This window comes from Seriola lalandi, unplaced genomic scaffold, assembly GCF_002814215.2.
Source record: "Seriola lalandi dorsalis isolate HSWRI2012SDOR001 ecotype SW California unplaced genomic scaffold, Sedor1 jcf7180002054889, whole genome shotgun sequence".
Lineage (NCBI taxonomy): Eukaryota > Metazoa > Chordata > Actinopteri > Carangiformes > Carangidae > Seriola > Seriola lalandi.
The window spans coordinates 175642-193488 of record NW_019525441.1 but is presented as its reverse complement, the minus strand read 5'-3'; the positions used below and the strand labels follow the sequence as shown (position 1 = coordinate 193488).

At 40.2% G+C, this 17847-nt stretch overlaps 1 protein-coding gene across 1 annotated transcript in view; it reads left to right on the top strand.

The window, feature by feature from the left end:
* The window catches only part of plxna4 (plexin A4), a 236378-nt gene that overhangs the window by 155183 nt on the left and 63348 nt on the right, over positions 1–17847 (top strand). Inside the window, exon 6 of the mRNA XM_087180100.1 lies at positions 14251–14374. Within this exon, the coding sequence (XP_087036226.1) occupies positions 14251–14374 (124 nt within the window). The remainder of the gene's footprint in view (positions 1–14250; positions 14375–17847) is intronic.

The window sequence follows — 17847 nt, the reverse complement described above, 5'->3', positions numbered from 1 at the left end:
ATAAAATTCAGTTGGACAGGCTGAGTGTGGAAAATGTAGCTAATGCTAGAAGACATTAGTCTATTCAATGAGTGGTATGCTGGGTGTGGACTGTGAGATCAGAATTGGTGCAAGACCATTAACATTCAAGTAGGTGTTGATAACATCCCGAGAGAAAAATTTCCGTGCAGACAAATGGCCAATCTTACATTCAGTGTACTATTTCACAATTTTCTGAAAACTTTTCAGATGCATTTTTAGATGTGCTTTTTGTAATCAGTCTCTTCTTTTATCATATTTGCAGAGAGATTGCTATATACAATTTTAACATGCTGAAAGATCAACAAAGTGCTGTCTTGTTAGGAAGATGGTGTGACTGTGAATTAACAATGCATTAAGTCTGTCCTTGGTGAAAAAGTCTGACACACACATACACGAAAACAGGAACACACACATACCTGACCCAAAGCCCTTCTCGTGAGGTGTCTCAGCCATAACAAATACAACAAATCCAGTGTGAGCTGAGCTATTTGATATTCAGACGATAGAAATATTTATCATTTGTCCTTCAATCTGCTTTCACCTCCACTCCAGTATCTTGGCAGGATAAGATTTTTTATTTATATCACTCTAAGAAGTGACTTAAATAAAACAGAAATATCGGCACCCGAAAAAAATAATTACTGATACACTCAGTCGTCAGTTTATTAGGTACACCTAGCTAAAACAAATGCAATCTCATGCAGAAGTCTTGCAATGAATCCTGCCTTCATGAAGGTTTCAGTGTGAGGTGTTTGGTGAAACTTTGTTAAATTGAGTCATTTTGGAGGCTGCAATTTGTGGTGCTGTTGAACTGTATTGCATTGTACAAAGAGGTGTGCCTGTTATTTAGTTGACCCTCATTGATTTGAATGTGTTTGACAAAATAATAAAAACACAAAAGTAAAACCAATGAACGAGCCTCTATTAGTGAATGATGCTGGAAGCCCACAGGGTCAGTCTGCAGTGCTGTAGAGAAAAGTGACAACAGATACATATTTATAAAATTATATATTATAAGGTAAGTTTTTTTGTGTTCATATTCAGCGCAATGCTGTCTTTTGAAATGTTTTTCATGGCCTGGTCAAGGTTAAAGATGTTTCTACAAAGGATGAAAACAGGCACCCTGCGTAGTCCCCTGATTACCCACCAAAGGCTTAAACCATGCATCTTTAATAACGTGTAGCAAAAAGGCCCAAACTCAAGGAAATCTTAAAATTCATAAACTCTCTACCACTCACACTTTTTGTGCTGGAAGGAGGGGTGTTGAGGGCAAGGATAGCGTGCAGTTCCTCAGTGTTCTTCCAGATAGTTTGTTGTTCCCAATCAACCTTGAAATCACCTCACTGGTCTGAGAGCAAACAGAATTGCAAGCAAGCTCTCTCTGTTTCTCTCTCTCTCTCTCTCTTTCTTTCTCTCTCTCTCTCCCTCCCCCTCCCTCCCTCCTTCTCTATCAGCATTGCCTTTATTTACTCTATAGATCGGTGAGAAGAGCTGTTAGAGAGAACACCAGGGGAAGAGGAGAAAGGCAATCAATAGTACAGGGGAGGAAATCAACAGGGGTGGATGGTGCACCTTTTTGTGTGTGTGTGTGTGTTTGTGTGTGTGTGTGTGTGTGTGTGTGTGTGTGTGTGTGTGTGTGTGTGTGTGCGTGTGCTAGAGTGTGTGTGTGCGTGCGTGCGTGTGCTAGAGTGTGTGTGTGCATGTGCCTGTGCGTGCAGTCATTGTCCTTGACAAACACAGACCATTTATAAACGCAAACCTCTTCAATAATCACTCACAAGTTTGACTTTGAATGTATTTGGGGGCTGTGTATAGTCAAATGCTCCTATTTACCACATCAAATGTATATCATATACACTCCTTATGTATATTTTTTGAACCCACTAGCAAACTTTGCATCAGATTTCTCCTCTCCCCTGCAGTGAGCCCTGCCACTGTTCGAGTAAACCTGAAGCCTCACCTGTCAACCAAACTGTCTTGGCCTATCAAACTCAAGACTCTTGCTCTCTTCTGCTGAGATGCATGACTTATGCTAATGCCTGTCTAGGCGAAAGGAAAGTCTCCACTCATATCAGTCCCTCCTTTTCATCATTCCCGTTCTTTCCACTCTTTTAGCACTGACATTGGATGTCATTCTCTGTCAATCAGAGCCTCAAGAAGGACTCTTACAGAAGATTACCTCTAAGGGAGTATGTAAGAGAGCAGACATAGCAACCATGAATACATAAATGATTTATACTACATCCCATCTATGTCCATTTAAACAATATTTTGTTTTGTTGTTTATGGAAACATTTAACTTCCTTGTTTTTTCTGCATATTTCAATATAAAAGCCTAATTATATATGACCGCAGCAGTATTTGAAAGCAGTATTTATAAATCACACTTCGTAATGCCAATGCCGTACACTTGACTAATATGTTAATTACTTGTTCCTTTTAGCAAAACCCTTGAGTTTTATGTCTTACTGTTTTTGTTTTTTTTTACGTTCTGACATGGCATTTTTCTCTGTGGTTTCCATCCACACTTCAGTCCCTCCAAGGCAGAGGCACCTCTGCAATGAGCCAGTATGTCAGAAATGTTAGAGCTACGTTATGGATATGTTACCTCTCCTAATGCCGGTCTGTCAGCTGTCAGTTTTGTAAGTGGTAAACTAGGCTGTCACAGTGCCTGTCACGTGTGACAGCTGGGCAGATTGGAAACCATATTTGGAGAAGTAGTATTGTCAAAATGAATGTCATCATATTTGGCATGGATGTTGAGAATATCTCACATTACTCTGTGATATCGATGTCAATTTGGAACAAGTGGTGCTAATGTTGCAATATCTTCACATTAATAATTGGTTTGACACATCTCAATCTCTGCTCTTGGCTGCGATAGTAGTAATATTCCCAGACTGCTGAAATCATTTTCCCTTTCCCTCCTTTTCTTCCTTTTTCATTTTCTTTTTCTCCTCCTACTTCCTTCCTTTCTTCACTATCATTCAGATCACACTCCACATCATACGCTGTTCACACTATCATACACTGTTTTCTTGAGTTTATGTGAGCGTGTTTGCACGTCTGTGCTTCCATCAATCCACTCAGAGTCTGTGTTTATTTATTTAGCCATGGGTTTCCTGCTATTTTTGCATTTTTTGCTCGTGCATGCATGTGCACACGTGAGCTGTGTGTGTCGAATCCAGGAATATTTTGTGTTCAGAGGCGCGTTATGCCCATAAACTCTGTCACCTTCCCACTTCTTCTTACTCCTTCTCTTCCTCCAAACACTCACAAACATCGATCTGTCGTCCCTGATGTGGACTGGAGACAGTAAAATCATCTGTGCCACTGACCACAGGCAAATGCCAGCTCCTAGTTCATCAGAGTAGGTCTGTCTATACAATCAATAATAAACCTCTAGAGGTAAACCATGATATACAGGGGAGTCCTCATGAATCAGTGGACCCAAACAACCACTGTGTATTTACAATATTATGGGTTTGAATATGAACACATACATTGATCAGAATAGACTCTACTTTATCGAAACGAACAGATAAGATAGATCTAAATGCTTTTATGAAGATGTGTGTTGCAGTCACACGATCACACCTTAATAAACGGCTGTCAAACACATGTACAAGCTTATTAGGTTGATACAACATAGTTCAAAAAGTCATAAATAAACACACAAAATGGCTGATAAAACTTGCGAGTCATGCTGCAAAGCCTCCTGTCTTCTAAATCCTTTGTATTCCAAGGACATCGTTGGTTCTGTCAAATGAATAACCTTTCGGAGGGACAAGCTAATTGGCAGATCCACTGAATGGTTTTTCTTTCTCTCTCTCATATTAATTCTGCACCACCGCTACCTGTCGCTGTGTTCACAGTCATCCGTTACCTGAGTGTGCTCATTACTGTGGTATGGCACACTAATTCTAATTAAACTGCAGCACCACAATTAGCATGCTACCTAGGATGCATTGTGTTTGCTTGCGGCGGCCACTAGCCTGCTCCAGGAGATAGCCGTAAGTGCTTCGAGACATATTGTTGGCAGGGAAAGGCATTGTTTACACCAACAGAGTTTTTCTCCTGTTAGTAAGAGTGAGATCTAACAATAGTCCGGCCACATTAAGCAAAAACATCACCTGATAACAAAGGCCAAGCTAATAAGTGGTTAGACTGACATTTATGACGTAGTTAATGTAATTAATGTGTGTTTATTTGTTGCCTGTTTCAAATGCACAATAAGAACAGTGCTTGTTTGTGTGCTATGTAAATGTTAACTTGGCAACTACCATGTTTTAGCTACTGCTGATGCAATGAGTGTGACTGGATGGAAATGTTAGAGGACTAAGAAAATATTTTCATTTTCATAACTTCAGCTAGAATAAAGAACAACTATAAAGTTATCATGCCAATAAAAACACAATGCCAGTATCTTAAGAAACTACAGTATGATTTGATTTGATTTACATCAGCATACCCAGTCACTAATAGATTTCCAAATTAAGAGATCTCTCTTCACATGTGTATCCACTCTGAATACACAAACTGTGTTCTGAGCTTTGGATCTGCTCAGGATGCTTTTTACAAATTAGAACAGCCTGACTTACAGCAGACCTTAATCAAAAATTCCAGTTCCACTTAATGAGTTTTTGCAGTGCAAAAGCCTTGGCTTTCTAAATTATTAGAGATTTATATGATTTTAAAGGCATTGTATCACAAGTTAAGCCACTTTAAATTAGTTGCAACCACGACAATGCACTGCTTAGCCTAATGTTAGCCTAATATTCACACACAGAAGAGCTGGATTTGGCTTTAAACAGTGCTGAAATGACTTGGTCAACTCTCAAAGTTAAATATATTCAAAGTTGCTTCTTTGATCTTGAGATCCTTGCATCCATGGCACTTGCTCTGATGTTTTTGCCCAGGGGAGGATGACCATCCCCTGAGTATGGGTGACTGGTTTCACCCCCCCTTACCCCCACCCTCCACCTCTTGCTGGATGCTAAGGGAAGTTGAGGGAAGGGAACAAGGCCAAGAAGTGACAGGGGCATCAGGATGGAACGGAGTGCTGCACCTCCCAGTTCCCTCTCAACTGTCACTATCATAGTGTGAAAACACACACGCACACACCCACACAAAACAATCTACCTAGCCCCAACACACACACAACCGCACAGACAAGAGCTGCACGCTAACTTTTAAGTCAGGACCATTGCTCACTGTCACCTATTGTCACCCCACCACACACAGGGTAACGCTTGGAAATGGAGATGCACACACAAACACACTCTCACAGAGGAGAAGGTGTCTTGCTTTTGTCCACCAGAGCAAGAAACAGGCACAGGGACTGACATGAGACAGAGAGGATGAATGAGAGATGCGGTGACAGTCAAAGGTGAAGTGAAGTGAAGCTATATGGTGATGAAAGGGACGAGTGTGACGAAAGAGAAAGAGAGTGGGGATGAGAAATCTTCCAGCGAAGAGCATAAATTAAGCTCGAGAAGGAGATACTCTAGTTGAGGATATGAAGGTAAAAACGTTTACACACACAAGCATACAGTTCATTTTGACAATGATAGAGAGCCCCTCTGGGAGAGGGTACCCACGCAGGTCACCTAATGCCATATGACATAGCTGTTGCTATGGCAACAACAACATAGTAAGAATATAACAACCATGTTATATAATCCAACAGTAATCCCCACTGATTTTTCAGTATTAATGTCAGATAGTGTCGTCACCGAGATTACTCACATACAGAGACAGTAGTGTCATCATTACTCAGGACTCAAGCATCACTCCGACTGCTGCATGCGCAGGGTGGGGTGTTCCATACATGTGATTTATATGTTTATATGTAAGTGTTTGAATATGCATTTAGTAAGATGTTTTCACAAGCACCCTGTCTGAGATGTGTTAATTCCGAAATATCTATTTTATTTTAAGTGTCCTCACAATCCTAGTGGTACTGCAGGTTTTGGGTAGAAATCTGTTCTGTTATTTTTATATTTTCATCTTAGAAACATAGAGCAAATGATGTAAGGCAAAAACTAAAAGACGAATCTATATGAGACATCATAGACTGCATTCACACACTTCAACAGCTGCATCTTCTCATTCAGAGTTATGGCTGTAAATAAACACACCTTAACGCTACAAGCTGGATATCGACCGCCTGGATCCATAGTATCAAATGTTGCCGTCTGTAGCCGCACACATGTAGGATCATGACACAATATATGGAAGATAAAAGCCAAATGCACTATTGAGTCTCCATTTAAACAGCCCTCCAGTGCCCTTCATTGTGATCCTCAGAGGCAGTTATGAAAACATCATCAAACAGGGAACCTCAATTCACAAATACCTTGGGAAACACTGTAGTGTTAGACTGCACCGTACAATGCAGTGATAAACTGTTGTTTTCCCTTGTCAGTGTCTGGGCTTTTATTTTATGAATGTGAGGTTAGATTGTGTTTTGATAGAGTATTAAGTGGGATATTGATATGAGCTGTTTGGAATCGTTCCAATATTAGTTTTTAGATCCTGTGGCTGTCTTATCCCGTCTAAAGTATCATGTCAGTCCAATATTTACATCTTTAAATACAATGAACAATCTTTGAACTCCAATGGGCATTTAAAAATAATGTATACAAATAAGCAGCAAAAATGTAGTGATAATATCTGTAATAACAGTAGCCCTTCAGTCCTCTTTTGTGTCAACTCAGTGCTCCTTCATTGTCTAATTTGTGTTTTCAGAAATATTTCATAAAACAAAATGACTCAATAATTCAGGGAAAGAATTCAGGAAAGCTAATTTTGTAAAAGACATCTGTCGTCACCCTCTTTGACCTCCCTGCCCCTCAGAATCACACACGCCAACATACCTCTGAGCCAGACAGATAAAGCTGTTTAATATAGAGAACCTGGCCTAATGGCATCTTCAGGGGCAGCAGTGGCATCACATATGCTAGATAAACAGCCTAATAAGGCTGCCACACCACCACACTATTAGATAGCTCTGCCAGGGGGGTGTTTGTTTGTTTGTGTGTGTGTGTGTGTGTCTGTGTGTGTCTGTCTGTGTCTGTGTGTGCGTGAGAGAGAGAGAGAGAGAGATGAAGGAAGTTGGTGGCATGGCTTTTGACAGCTGCTAAAATTGAGTGGTGGAGTGTGAGGGACCAAAAATCACGGCAGAGAAAAACAACTGCTGCTTGTTTGCCCAGAAGGCCAGATTGATGCTGCCGATCGCCATCTCTTCCAGCGTGTTGGTGTGCATGAGAGAGAAATATAGAATTTATGGAGGTTGTTGGAAATAATAAATGCTAATAGCCCCCATTTTAACGTTTATGGAACATTTATAGACAAAATCAGGTTCCCTCCCGCCTCAATTTTTTAATGTATTTTTATTTGTTTTAAGAGATTGTTTTATCTCATATGGTTTTATACCTGTGCAAACTCTCAGCAGCAGTGTTACTGTGTAATTTTCCGCTCAGCTGGTGTTCTTGCATTGGAAGTACGTAAAGGGGACGGCTCAGAGATTTCTAGACCTGGGGGCAGCCACTTTGCAATTTTCTATGTCTTTGCGCATGGGCTTATAAGAGAGAAACTGTGTGTGTGTGTGTGTGTGTGTGTGTGTGTGTGTGTGTGTGTGTGTGTGTGTGTGTGTGTGTGTTTGTCTGTCCACAAACGGGAGTAACAGGGTCATGGCCAGTGGGCCAGGTAATGACTCTCCCACCGGTTCCTCCATGCGGATTTCTGCTCTGTGGACCACCACTCTTAATGATAGTACAGGGATGCACACTGACTGTTGTGTGTTTGTGTGTATGCGTGTGTGGTTACGTGTATGAGTGAGAGATGTGGCCTGGCTGAATGTAGATTTGTGTCATTTGACTGAATCTGACATAGCTCCTGCTCTGCAGTAACTTATACAGCCTGGGGCTATTAGTATGTATAGGATTCCATATAGTGTCTGATGATGCATGGGTAGTATGGTAATTGGGTTTCAGTTGGACTACAGAGTGCCTATTTGTTGCTTATTGATTTACCACAAACAGCAGTGTAGAGCCAGAAACAGTTGTGTAGAAGACAATAAATACTTTAAAAACTCAGGTGTTTCACTGCAGGAGGTTTTATTGCTTGTTGGATATGCAAACATGTAGAAATGTAGATATATATCTTTAGTGTATATATATACAGGCTGTATATACTTGTAGACCATTAATGTTTCTAATGCTTGTGTATACCTGTGTGTGTGTGTGTGTGTGTGTGTGTTTGTGTGTGTGTGTGTGTGTGTGTGTGTGTGTGTGTGTGTGTGTTTGTGTGCGTGCATGCATGTACATTCACATGTGCTCTTTTTTTCCTCCAGCGACATAAGCATTTGATTGAGCTGAGGATGCCTGGACCTCGGCTTTGTGAGAATTTAATAGCTTTCATTTCCCAGCCTGCTTGACCTTCTCCATGCCTCACATTAGATATGCATTACACCTGAAGTCTCACATGGCCAGATACACCTGCACCCTCTCTTTAGTATATTCTCTCTATGCTCCCCCGAGCCCTGCAACCTGTGCCCCACTCATACTTGACTAGTTTCAACCACTAGTTATGATGCAGCCTTATGCCAAAATATATATATCATTTTTCCATCATCAATCTAAACTCAATACTTCATAATGACAAAGTAAAAACTGAATTTTAAGAAATTTTTCCAAATGCATTATGTAGTAGTCTCACAGCTGATGATGCATATCAGAGCAAAAAACCAAGACATGAGGTGAGGTGAACTGCTTGAAGAGCTCAGAGACAGGACTTTATCAGTACACAGATCTGGGAAGGCTACAAAAAAATTCTGCTGCACTGAAGGTTCCCAAGAGCACAGTGGCCGCCATAATTGAAATAAAGTGACTTTTTTGAATTTAGCGTAAGGCTGCACCATAACAAAATGTGAGGAGATTGAAAGGGTATGAACACTTTTCTGAATGTACGATATATTTTGTTCCCATACCTTCAAAATACACAAGGACACTGTGTTTAATACTGAATTTGGCCATTGTGTTTATTTTTTGTTGACATCACACTACATTTCATTGAATGGTTTTTTCCTAGTCTCCTGCATGAGTCACAGTTCGGTTCTTAGAATTATTTTTCTCTTTGTCCATCTTCTTTATCTAGTTTTCAGTCATTTACAGCATATGTCTTGTTTTACTGGTGCACATTTCAAACCCAAAAAAAGAGGTGTTGCTCCTTTTTTATGTTAAAAGTCACTTTTTAAGACAGACATACAGAAAAATTTTAGCGGGCCTGCAGTGAATTAGAACTATTTGATTTCATCAAGCCGTCATTGTGCTGATTATGGATATTTTTGTGTACACATACTACAGAGAATAACAGAGAATAATCTTGTATTTTAAACATTATAGCCAATTGAATTGTCAAAAGGGCTAAATGAAAAATATTGTGTGATGAAATATATTATTTACGAGACCATCCAGCTTTGAATGGCTGACAGCCTCATCAGCAACAACTGCAGAGGCAAAAAATCCATCTCTGCCCTCTCCTCAGTCTCACTCTAATTGTATCACCTTATCAAAGGCTGGGAGAAACAAGAGTGCAGATTAGTTTCCTTTCAGGGCCAATCTAACCCTTTCAGCTCACTCTCTCATAATGTGTCATTGCCAGTCAGTCAAACAGCTCTGCACAACAACAGTATTTACTAACCAAATGAAGACATGTTGGATGTCAAATTCTCCACAAAAAAGATAGCCCCAGTCAGGCTTTTTATGACTGTTATTTGAAATCTAAATTGCTTTGATTTCTGGGGTTCTCTAAATGGTCTATTCTTCTATATTTACAAAGGGTGGGAATGCTTCATATTGTTACAAACGATGCAATCTTTTTTTCTTTCAAGGTCTGTCTGGATAGTAATTGAAAATAATTATCCAGTGCTTTGCTCTGATAAAGCCCACCTCTTACATCAGCTAAACCATGTATGGCATTATCTTCAATATCCTTTCAGTAAAGCCCCAAATCAGCCAGAGCAGCTACATAAATTCCCCTTTAGTGGTGGGTGTGCACACTTAACTTAATCCAAATCAATAAGTGTGCATGTCCTACACATTGGTGAGACATTCAGTCAGGATGCAAGACTAGTTCTTAAAGAAAAAGTCACATCTGTTAGCTGATGTCACCCATGAGCAACTCACTTGGGTTTTCTGCCAGTATATGCAGCAGAATGAACATTAGGGTATAACAGGAAAGACTGAAAAGTAATCACATTAGAGCTGCGTTCCCCACAATGAAAGTAAGGAAGTTGTGTGCATTGGTATGGACATTTTTCTCCAGTGTGTGGGTACCAAAAACCAGACAGTTTAGTATGAACACTTACCAAATGCCAAAACATCACACAAAAGTTTCTCCTGCCTTGATGTTTTTTTTTTAGGTAAACAGTTGGCGGATGACATTGAGCTGCAGAAAAAGTTAAGCTGGGGTCATTTTTTTCTCTGGCATACTCTGTGTATTGTTGGTACAGCCCTCTGTGATGGCACTCTTCACTGTGCCATTGCAGTAGTCTCATTGAATTGAGACGTTGCTGTTGCCCATCCCTTAGGGAGGCAGAGAGATGGAAAGAAGAGAAAAAGCCTCCCTGCATGGTCGTCCATGTCTGGGTTTTGAAAGCTAATCAGTCGACCTGTTGGCTATTTCATCCTGCGCAGCAAGTCTGTGACCCTGTGACTCAGAGAACGAGATGAAACTTACAGTCCCTGCAGGGCTATATGACATCTCCATAGACAAACAGAGGCTTTCCAGATACTTGCAATACAGTTCACTGGCTCGCACTGCCACCTCTATTAATGTCCGATATGACATTTCAGAGTTGGTTGAAGTTTGTGTGCAGTATAGTTGGCAATGCAAATATAATGATGGGATAAAAGGCAATCGCTGTTGATAGTCAGATTTGATTCACTAAAGGGGGTAGGCTGAAAAGAAAGTCTACAGGAAGTTACACAACATATATATATATATACAGTCATATACATGAGCAAATATAAGAAAGTAAATACATCCAGTTGGCTATTGGTTCAAAGCACTAGCAACATTGAATGTGGTATTTTTAATATGATAATCTCAAGGATTAACAGGTAAATGAAGATGAAGAAGAAGATCCCATTTTAGTTTTCAAATATAAATTCATTTGTTTTGCTTGTAGAATCTGGGAGAATGTCAAACATGGACTGGACATGGAGGAAAGTAATCCATGCCACATTGAGCTTCCCTGAGACTGATGTCCTTTGCTTTCGGATGTTTGTTTTTCAAGATGTCCATATTTACTGCACATTTGCATTACAAGCGAAATAAATTGGCCCATGTCCTCTTTTTTAGAGCAGACTGATATACACTCTCTAATAATAATAATGTATTAACAGGCCCGGTCCAGTTATGCCAGGTTCAGTTTTTGCTCTCATCAACTCACGCTGCCTCATTATGTCTTGTTGGCTTGTAACTGTATTAAGATACATTATAAAAGTCTGCAGACGATAAAACCTGTGGACTGCAAATTTTCGCAGAAGTAATTATTGCTCATAAACATTGTATATTGTAACTCGCATACATATAAACCCAAGCTAAAAATGTTATTTGCTGTGAGATGGACACTAACAAGTCTTTGCAGCATGCCTCCTCTCATTTGTTATTTACAGCATCTAGCGTCTCACAGAGATGATGTCATAAACCTGGGCCATATAGGGGCATAACAACATTTATGAACCCTCATAAATAGAAATATGATCATCGTAGAAAAGTGAAACATCAAAGTCACATTTGTGATGCGTTTGTGTTTACTGCATTCGCACATGGAAATGTGTGGATAAAATAATAGATTCCCTATGTTTAAATTTGACATTTTCTTTCAGCAGTGTTATTGCTGTTAAAAATAGTCAGAGGGCTGGTTCATGACACCTTATGTCAAACATGAGCAGTGGTGGCTAAGGTGCTGCTTGTGTAAGAAAACCAGAACCTGGAAAATTACCAGTTATTAACACATTGTCAACGAAGATGACAATATTGAGAAATGATGGTGTTCACGACTGAGGGCTTCTCCTTGAAATACATCTCCCTCCGGTCTTACTGTATATGACGGCATTTGAGTAAAGCTAATCTAGGGGCAACTGCATGCCTCACTCATTTGTTATGCATTAAATATTCATTATTTGTTATCAGTGTCTGTTATTTTGTCACTTGTATTTTCTCTATTAATATGTCCCATTATATTGCTCTCAACATCCCTCAGGAATCAATAAAATGTAATGTAGCTGTCCAATGATATTGAATAGAACAGTGTTTAGATGTATATTTTGTGTGTGTGTGTGTGTGTGTGTGTGTGTGTGTGTGTGTGTGTGTGTGTGTGTGTGTGTGTGTGAGAGTGTGAGAGTGAGATAGAGATTTATAAATTGACATGGTGCGATAACCACCCATTTGTTTATTTGCTTGTAATGATTCAGTCACTCATAATGATGATTCACTTACACAAACGGTGCCAGGAAATGCTAATAATGCCACAGTGCTCATATTTTTGGCATGAAATTTGAGGTTTTTCTTCCAAAGCACAATGTACAGTGACACTGTCAAGGAACAAACACGTGGAGAAACATTATTATAGAAACACTCACACACAAAAGCGAAGCACTTAAACAAAATGTCCTGCTGAGCATCTTTTTACAGTGTTTTTTTTCCCTAGATGTCAACAACAGACCTGTGGGCATGCAGGGAAGCAAACGAGTGTGTATGTTTATTATATGTATATTTGTAGGGGAAAGTGTGCAATTGTGGGTTTTCTGTGGGTTGTTTGCCTGCGGGTACTTCTATGTTGCGGTCTTATTAAATCAGGGCTAGAAAAGGAGGAACAGACAGGAGTGATAGAGAAGCACAAAGGAACCCAAAGCGATTAAAGCCCCACTCAAACCGGCTTAGCAGGGAAAGCTTCACAGAAAGCCAACAATGGTTGCCTTCCTTTAAATCTTGCTTCTCTTTTGCTTTCCTTTCCACTCTCTCTCTCTCGTACTTTTTACCTCTCCTCCTGTTCTCTCCCTCTCTAAAACAGATTATTTCTTTTATTTTTTCTTTATGTCTGTCTTCTTTGCAGCATGTTAGGCTGCTTAACTTTACAATACTCATGTCAGGTCAAAACCCACCCTCCCTCAGTCTTTCCAATTCAGGATAAAAAGCTCCTTGCTGCATAAGGTATTACTGTATCTCAGACGTCAAACGCCTCGAAAGTCTTTCTTTCATTTGTTCATTACGACCTCTTCCTTTCTTTTCATTCTTTTATTTCTCTAAAGGAGTTTGAGGGCACTCTCTGGATTTGCCAGGCTTTTAATTGCACTGCAAGTTTTTGTCTAAATCAATAGGGGATTAAACTTGAAAAAGTTTATGAGGGGATTAGATGAGAAGAAGAGGGTGTGGGTGTTTCGAGAAGAATAGAAGGTTGAGGTTATATCGCAGTTTACGCTGCTGCATTTCTCACTAAATTTATCACAGGACATGTATTTATCAACAACACATAGTTTCGTCAGTGTTATGGCAGCTACTTTTGCTGTAATAATCGACCTATAAACTTTCCACTGCAAGACTTTGGCGGGAATGAATTGCAGCTTACATACCCTGTTCTCTTATAAGCCCACTGAGATATTCAGACTATGGGGATAACCCTGCTGTATATCAAGGGATAGTGTTTGGAACAGGAGCCAGTAACTTCCTCTTACAACACAAAGGCTCCAACCCCACAAACCACTGCACGGGACTGGATTAGACGTGGTTTGGTATAAAGAGGGAAAGAATTCATTCCTGCGCTCCGCCAACATCTACATCTCCACCTGCATTTGGCATTGCCCATGAATGCCAGTCTTTAAGACAGCTTTACAAAGACGAGGCCTACCTCTGTCCCAACGGACCGGTTCCACTTCCACATATAGAGCAACCATTGTTTTAAATGCAACTGCTCCCACCCCCTGGAGACCAGGTTTCCATTCACTGGACACTGCCGCTGGTGTGTTGCCAGAGAGGAAATATGATAAATGTGTCTAACTCCGTCTGTCAGGGAGCAACGGGACATTCTCTTTTTCCCGGGTGCCAGCAGGTGGAAAGGGGTAAACCCTGGTCAGGTTACCACGTGAATGTATGTGCACGCGCGCGTGTACATGAATTTGTAATCCGCGAATAAAACCCCCTCTCTTGTGTTTTTTCCAGGTGCGCCAGAAAGGAGAAATGTGAGCGCTCATCAGAGCCGCGGCGCTTTGCATCGGACATCAAGCAGTGTGTGCGTCTCAGTGTCCACCCAAACAACATCTCAGTGTCCCAGTTTAGTGTCACGGTGAGTGGAGAAAAACACACTATTCATATATACTGAAATGATCTAAAGGTTTGAGTAGATGCACAGTATTTACCATATAACTACCTGATTCACCTTCATGTGACCTGCATTATTGCTGCAGCTTTTCTTTTTCAAATGGTTTAAATTAGATACTAGTTGCCATTGCCTTATTGTTTTATTACTATGCTTCTTCCTTGTTCAATTTATAGAAAATATTTGGTCAAATTTGAATGAGAAGTAACTGAATAAATTTCTCTGTCAATAACAAAGAAACACTCCAACCAAGCATTTCTTTTAGTTTTGTCATTTTGCAGTAAACAGTGCGGATTGCTGAATGTGTTGCGAGTGTGTTGTGAGAAAATCTTGCCTGGCAGATTGACAGTATTACACACTCAAGCATAATTTGTAATGCGATGTAATTATGCTCTAGATACTGATTAGTAGCCAGTGTTAACTGTGTAATCCTGCTTTACATTATTTTACTGCCTGCCAACATGCATCCTTGAAATCCTGACCTTACAACTTCCTGTCCCATCCAGTGAAATACTTTCCCAACAAATGTCAACAATCATTAACAGCACACAGTTTAGCTCAGCTGTGTTTATTGGGATTGTTGGCAGCTAAATGCACCACTTTTTTCCCCTGGACATTTCATTCTAAAACAGCTGCCAGATTTAAAGGGTCTGAATTGTTTGTGATTGTTTAAGGGTATTGATTAGTGTGTAAGGACCTGTGATCCATTGCAACAAAAAATATCTCTCTGCAGGAGCTGGAGAAATACACTGCTCTTGTTGAATAGTTGTTTGCACTCTTACCTGTTAGGTGAGAATGTGAATACAGATGCAGTGTCATTTGTATTATGATGCTTTATTTTGTTTATATTGCTATATACAGACTCTGATGACTATGCTTTTTTAGCTGATTAGCCTTGTGCCGCACTTGAGTGAAATGAATCAAATAGAGACCTGTAGCTGTTTCCTCACTTTATCCCCTTGCACTGCACCAGATTTAACCTGAGCCAAAGGTCCATTCTGATTTGTTGATAATTTGTCACTGGGACAGGAAGAGGCTGCATCTAATGTTTTTAAGTGGCTGTGTATGTGTGTGCCCACATGTGTGTATCCCTATGGATGTGTGTGATTTTACTGCACAGTATTGACAGTGTCTGAACACATCATGATGTTTCATGGATTCCAAAGCTTATTGTTGAAAGATAAGCTATTTTAAAGGTTATAACACTGAATGTTATGAAAATCCCACTGACCTTAACCACCTTAAGTGATGTCACATTTCAATTCCAATTTCCTATTTAATGGCGCTTTGGAAATGGTTTTGAATCTCAGAAGCCAAGTGCATAAATATCCAATGTGATTTTCTAAGGTCAAGCCTAAATGACTATTTTCCTTCCATGTTTCTCTGAGGGTCACACAAGGTGTTGATTTTCTAAGGTAAACCTCTGCATCTCTCCTAATGATATTCATGGGGTGTGTGTGTGTCTGTGTGCATGATGTTGCTCAAGCCTGAGCCTTTAGAGAGTGTTTAACCTTTTCCCAGCAAGAAGGCTTTAACCAAAGGCTATGCCATCATCCAACTGATTGCAGGGCAGGGACTTCTGCCAGACAGACAGGGGCTCCTTCTTGACCTTTGCGGTATTAAATATTTGTTTGGAAAGATACGCCGAGGCATTCTTGAGAGAAACTGATACAATTCGCTGCTGAAATCAGACCCATCATAAGAAAAAAAATAATTATTTTCTTTGATTTTTTATCTCTCTTAGGTCATGAAACATTTCCACTGTTATATTATAAGTTTCATGGGGAATGGTCTCTATATGCATACATATGCTCTTGTTCATTAAAATGTCTATTCATTTCAGAAGCTATAACAACTCTAAACGCAAATAGAAACATTACTGAATTACAATGGCATTTATTATTTCTGGTTAAATAGCTGAAATATTGCCATTTATCAGCACATACACAGTCTTGTTTTATACATTACAATAAATGATGTCAAAGTTAAGTCAGAACAGTATGAGCAAAGACATTTGTGGGCAAAGTTTGTGACTTACTTTTTGATAAATAATGTAAGAGGATGTAAAAGTTCAAGTCGAATATTTCTTCTCTCCTGTCTTTTTTATGGCATGTAACTGCTTTTGAATAAATTCTCTCCGCAGCCAAGACATTTTTTTTACCATGGCAACATTAACAGCCCATCATCATATATCCCCAGCATTAGACATGGTGTGTTATAAACCACAGGAGGGCGTGTGTGTGTGTGTGTGTGTGTGTGTGTGTGTGTGTGTGTGTGTGTGTGTGTGTGTGTGCACGTGTGTGCGCGTGTGTGTGCGCATGTATGCGTGGCGAATGTTTCTGTTAACATGAGTGGGTTATTTTCATATTTATTCAGCCCTGCTGTGGCTAGGCTTGGCCGTGACTACTCGAAATGTAATTGAGGAAACTCAAGGTCTGGCTGTATTCCCTCCTTTAAAAGAAAAATAAATTAAAGTGGGAGAAGAAGGTGAGAGGTAGAGTGAGCAACGAAAGAGAGAGTGGATGTGTAAGAGATAGAAGCCTGGTCATGCAGTGTCCATCTTATGTGGGAAGCTGTGTATCTGTTCACACGCGCACTGCCGTCTTTTCATTAAACAGCAATATAAAAACAGCTCAGGTCAGCCCTTCTCTGCCGCTGAGGCAGCTTTCAGCATCACATCACAAGTGTACTATGGACTGCACCTCAAATCAATGCCCAGACCAAGGCCCAGTACAGACACGCATTTCCATCAATATGTATATTTTGGTCTTGACCCCACTCCACCTGCCTTACCGACCCTCTTTTTTTCTTCTTCTTCTTTTTCTTATTCAAGGACAGTGTTTTTTTTTTCCTCTCCTGCTCCACCTGAAGCCAGTTTTTGCTGAGGTGCAGAGAGCTTACACAGCGTTTTCAAATGAAGTGTGAAAATTTGCATTCTATATTTCCCAGAGTCCTCTTTTCCCTCCCTGTCCAGCAGCTTGTATGTCTGCCCTTCTCTCCTCCATTCTTTACTGCCTCATTTGTTCACCTCAGTCTTCCTTCTAGTTCTCTCTTCCTCTTTCCGTAGTCTCTTTTCATCTTGCACTTGCTTCAGCCATCTAAATTCAATAGGCTTGTTCCATCTCTACTTACTCCTCATCCTTCCACTTACCTTGACTTTCTGCACTTATCATTTCTCTCACTGTCTGCCATAAAAACACTCTTTTTTGTCATTCAGCCAGAGAGTCAGGATGTTAAGATGGAATGTGAAATGCATACAGCTCATTGATGCCATGAGGCATTATGGGAGATGGTCAGAAAGGTAGTGGTGCTTGTGACTGTCAGATACAGGCTACTAAGATGACACTGATTTCAGTTTTAAGTCATTCTGTGTCTTTCTGCATCAGAGTGTTTTGATGTTGTTTGGCGCATCTGATGCTTCATTCAAGATTCCCCTGGTG